The sequence below is a fragment of the Echinops telfairi genome, unplaced genomic scaffold, assembly GCF_000313985.2.
Source record: "Echinops telfairi isolate 266 unplaced genomic scaffold, ASM31398v2 ScPeMD7_23;HRSCAF=83, whole genome shotgun sequence".
Lineage (NCBI taxonomy): Eukaryota > Metazoa > Chordata > Mammalia > Afrosoricida > Tenrecidae > Echinops > Echinops telfairi.
Genome location: NW_022103920.1, coordinates 12733044 through 12737817, shown reverse-complemented (window position 1 = coordinate 12737817; position 4774 = coordinate 12733044). Strand labels below are relative to the sequence as shown.

The following is a 4774-nucleotide window of genomic DNA, read 5'->3' as shown; positions in this document are numbered from 1 at the left end:
CAGCTGAGAACAACTCTTGCACTAGATTAACTTAAGAGACACACAGTCTCCAGGCACACTGACGTCACAGGTCCCCGGAGCTGATCCACTCCCGAAAGCTTCATTCGTGCGTTTTCCCCGGGCATGTAGTGAGGGGGAGATGTGAGGGCGCCCCTGGGGCAGGCCCTCTGGATAAAGGCCGCTGGCTGAACCACCAGTGCAGGGAGAGGGATTCCAGAACCCAGAGAAGTTAGCAGCCTCCCCCTGCTAAGGCGACCCTTAGAGTGGACGACTCCGATTCGATCCTATTTTAAAACTTCAAGGACTGCGGCAACTGTGCCCTCCGGCTGGCTGCTCCAGCTGGGGGACGTGGGGCTGGAAGCCGTCTGCGGAGGCAGCACTCTAAACGTCAGCTGGCCGTGGGCGGGAGTCCTGTTCCACAGCGCCAGCACCGCATCAGCTTTTCCGTCCCGCTTCTCGAAAGACAGCTTTCCAGTTTCTCGCAGAGTGGAGCCCCACGTGGAGGGGCTTGCTGGCCGCCACGTCTGGGTTCTCCATAGAAAGGAGCCAATCGATGCCAGGCTGTCTCTCAGAGTCCCACAGATCGGGGCTCAGAGTGGCAGCCCTGGGGGTCCAGTGCCCACAGGACAGCGCTAGCTCTTTGGGGTGGCTGACCCATGATCACGGGTTCTGGGGATGCCCAAACCTTCAGGGGGGTTTCCGCAGTTCAACAGCCAGCTTGCAGGCACCACTCTGTCTTCCAGGGGAGTGGGAAATGTAAACTATAGAAGGCTCCATGGACTATATATATATGCAGGAGGTAGGAGGAGAACAATATGTCCCTAAACGAACTAACGATGCTTACTTTCTTAGTAATTGTTAATTTTCCAGATTTTCTCTAATAGCCACATACTGTTCTGATAATTAGGGGGGAATTCCCTGAACTGTATTCCACATTGAATAAATGATTATGCAAATAAATACGTACTGGTATAGAAGACCGTTTTCATGTGAAGATGATTTTAAGAGTGAGACAAGTGTCTGCTTACTACTACACGTGTTTGGAGGAATACATTTACATGTATAAAGACGTGACACACAGACTTCGCAGGAGCCCAGGTGGTGTAGCGGGTTCCCCATCCGGCTGCTAAAGGCAGGGTTTGTGGTACAAACCCACCAGCAGCTCCTTGGAAGAAAACTGGCACTTTGTTTCTGTAAAGATAGTCTCCGGACCAGGAGGGGAAGGGGAAGGGGAAGGTGGGGGAGAAAGGGGGAACCAACCACAATGATCTGCATAGAACCCCCTCCCTGGGCGACGGACAACAGAAAAGTGGGTGAAGGGAAATGTTGGATAGTGCCAGACATGAAAAAATAATAATTTATAAATGATCAAGGGTTCATGAGCAAGGGGCGTGGGAAGGGGGGGATGGGAATGAGGAGCTGATACCAAGGGCTCAAGTAGAAAGCAAATGTTTTGAGAATAATGATGGCAACAAATGCACAAATGTGCTTGACACAATAGATGGATGGATGGATTATGATGAGTTATATGAGCCGAGCCGCCTATAAAAAGATTTTAAAAAGAAAACAAACAAAAAAGGTCGTCTCAGGAACCCACCGGGTCAGTTCCGGCCTGTCCTACAGGGGCACTGGGAGTGAGAATGGGCTCCATATGGCAGTGGGTTTGTTTTTGGTTCTGTTTGGGGGGGGTTGGGGGCGGAGGCGACAACAAACCAGGATTTTACCATCTCTGGGCAGTGGTGAGTTGAAGGAGCCCGGGTGGCGTCATGGGTTAAGTGCAGGGCTACTGACTGGGAGGTTGGCAATTTACGCCTACCCGCCACTCCTCGGGAGAAGAGGCGTGTGCCTTCACACAGACTGGCTGCCTTGGAAACCCTCGGGAACACTTCCACTTTGTCCTCCAGGACGGAGTGCCTGCGGGCCCCACTAGCTAAAGGCAGTGCTTCCCAGAGTGAGGGTGATCGATCTCCCATCTTCCCCGGGGCGGTGGGGGGTGGGAGTGGGGTGTCTGGACTATCTTTCCTCCTGTCTAGAGCACAAAGGTTCTCCATTGCCAGTGGGCTGCCGAGTCCTTTTGTTCTGGGAAGGGGCAGCCGGCCAACTCCATTTGGGCACCTAGAATGGGCACCTAGACCCTACCTACTCTGAAAGCACACTATTGAGAAAGGCTACACTTCAGGGCGGAGGGCTGCCACTGCCACAGCCACCATCCAGTTCTAGGACTGGTATGTAGGAAGCCAGTTTCTTATGTCCAACCTGCTGACTGATAACTGGGCAGGAAGTCTGCTGACACCTGGACTTCTTCCACACTAGCCTATCTCCCTGCCATGCCTTGTCCTGGGCCCATGCGGTCAGCTGCTGTTTGCTGGGGCCTTTTCATTCCAGTCTGGGTCATCTCCATGAACTAAGGAGACCTGGCTCTATGACAATTAGGTGAAGTTGAGAGAAAAGCGCTCCGAGGATAAGCAGCTGCAGGAAGAAAGCTAGGGGTCTCTGACAGAGTCCCCAAGGATTCTTCTGACCCTGGACGCTAAGACTAGACCGTCCGCTCACAACCACCCCCCCCTACCACACACACACACAGACCAGTACTAAAACTGAGACTAACCCCACCCCACCCCACTCCACCCACTTCACCCTCTGTGTCAAACACTCCCTTCAGCTTAGATGCAGAGCTAAAGTAACTGTTTGAATTGCTCAATGCCCTTAATTCTGAAAATATCACTCCCATTTCGGGCCTCCACACTGGGCCCCTTGGTCCCCTCAGCCCAGGCACCGTCTTCCCCATCCGACCTGAATCCCAACAAGTCACTGAAGACATGGCTCCATTATATACTCACATCCTTTGACTCAGGAGCCCTACAGGCATCCTGGTGACACCACACGGTCAGCATCTGAGATCAACGGGGCAGCGTTTCCCTGGGCCAGCAAAGAAGGGGAAGCAGGGAACCACGGAGGGAGAGTGGGGTATGCGATGGCACCTTGTGGGGGTCGTACTCAGGGACAGGGAACAAAAGGTGTGTGAACTACTGAGTGGAAAACTGACCTCTGTCACCCTTCGCCCAATTCACCCAAAAACCAATTTTTTCAAAAAATATGAATTCTCTAATAAATAAAATCCAAATAAATCAATAAATTTTAAAACTATAAACCATGTGAGAAGCGGGGTTTCTCAACTCCCCCGACCCCATTTCTGGAGCCCTGAAAGTGGTGGTTCCAACCTCACCGTCTTGGCTGGAATCTTCCCACACTAACATCTGGCAGCTGCCAGCAGGGAAAGGCAAGGTTGGCTACTGGCCCCAGCGGTTTCAGAGACAAGGAAATGAGCTTAAAGGGTGGTTTGTACACACAGGCGTCCCTGCGGGCAAGATGCAAGTGGCAGCTCCGTGTGGAGTTTGCCTTCCATCCCGCTCACATTTCTTGTGGGTTCATCTTAACAGACTGCCAGCAACGTGTAAAAAGCAAGAGAACCTGGGTCCAGACGTGACCGTGGATGCAGGGAGCACCTGCTCTCCCCGCGAGCTGCTGGCCGCGGCGGCATTCAAGCTCACCAGGTGCTTGGCCTTGGAACGTTCATCCTCGCTGCTGATCCTCTCTCGGAGAATTGCCCGGGTCAGCTGCTCGTTGGCCTGCTCCCGGTCCAGTTCTTTGCTCTGCTTCAGTCTGCAAAGACAAGCAAGGTCTCGTTCAGAAAGGAGGCTTGGGGCGTGAAATGTTCTGGCCAAATGACACACAGACCTGGCGGGGAGGGCTAATGGTCCACAACGTCATTCCACCTGCAGCCTCTCCCCAAGAATTTGAAAGAACCGAATGAAAATACCTCCAAGCAACTCAACGATCTGCCTGCTAAACACATCTAACTGGTACAAAAGTTCTTCAGTGGAGCTGAAACGTAGCCACCTTAACAAGGTTCTCCCTGGGACTTTGGCCGGCCCTCTGAGAGACAAGGAACAACTCTAATTAACTAGTCATCTGCCTGACAGGTATTTGCTGGTCACCATCATCTTCCTGGAAAAATGGACTCAACTCAAACATTTATTGAGCACACACCAGGCCCTGGGAGGGGCATGGTGGGCTTGCGGTGAAAAGATCGACGGGCTCCCGACCTCTCAAATCTTACATCAAGGCAAAGAATTAATCACACAATTAAGACATCTTGTTCCCATTGCCAATACCCCTCATATGCGAAAACAGCCGGACCTTCCAGCAACATGGCTCCTCCCTTCTTGAGCAACTCCGAAGAGACCGGCCAACGGAAACAAGGCCCCAGGTGTGGTTCTAAGAGGAAGGCACAGAACTTGATCCCCCACAGCAGCTAACACTTGAATCCGTATCTTAAAAAAGCCAAAGATGGCATTAGGTTGATCAGTAAGCCCATCACAGAATTCGGTCCTATCTAGTTAAACCCATTCAAGTGCCTCCTCACTGTGCAAGATGAAGGGAAAATATGGAGGGACTCAATGTGACCACTGTGCCAGGCAGAGACAGCCTTTGGGGTGCACTCTCGTCCAAACTCATGGACAGAGATCTTTGGATTGCCTCTCCTGCTTTGAGAGAAGAACCCCTCCACACTACCAGATGCCCCCTAGAAGTAAGAGTGATGCTTTCAGTGGAAGAGGTAAAACAGAAGTCAGATTCGAATGAGATCTGCTTTACAACCATGAACAACGTGCACCAAATTCAACTCACTCTCACTGATCACATTTCGCTTGTAGAAGATTCTTGAAAAGAACTAATGATAACACTTAGAAGGAAAAAACAACGCACTGCCATC

At 51.7% G+C, this 4774-nt stretch overlaps 1 protein-coding gene across 1 annotated transcript in view; it reads right to left on the bottom strand.

Moving 5' to 3' along the window:
• CHCHD3 (coiled-coil-helix-coiled-coil-helix domain containing 3) overlaps window positions 1-4774 on the bottom strand; it is a 287909-nt gene that overhangs the window by 184504 nt on the left and 98631 nt on the right. Inside the window, exon 4 of the mRNA XM_045288924.1 lies at window positions 3552-3663. Coding sequence (XP_045144859.1) covers window positions 3552-3663 — 112 coding nt within the window. The remainder of the gene's footprint in view (window positions 1-3551; window positions 3664-4774) is intronic.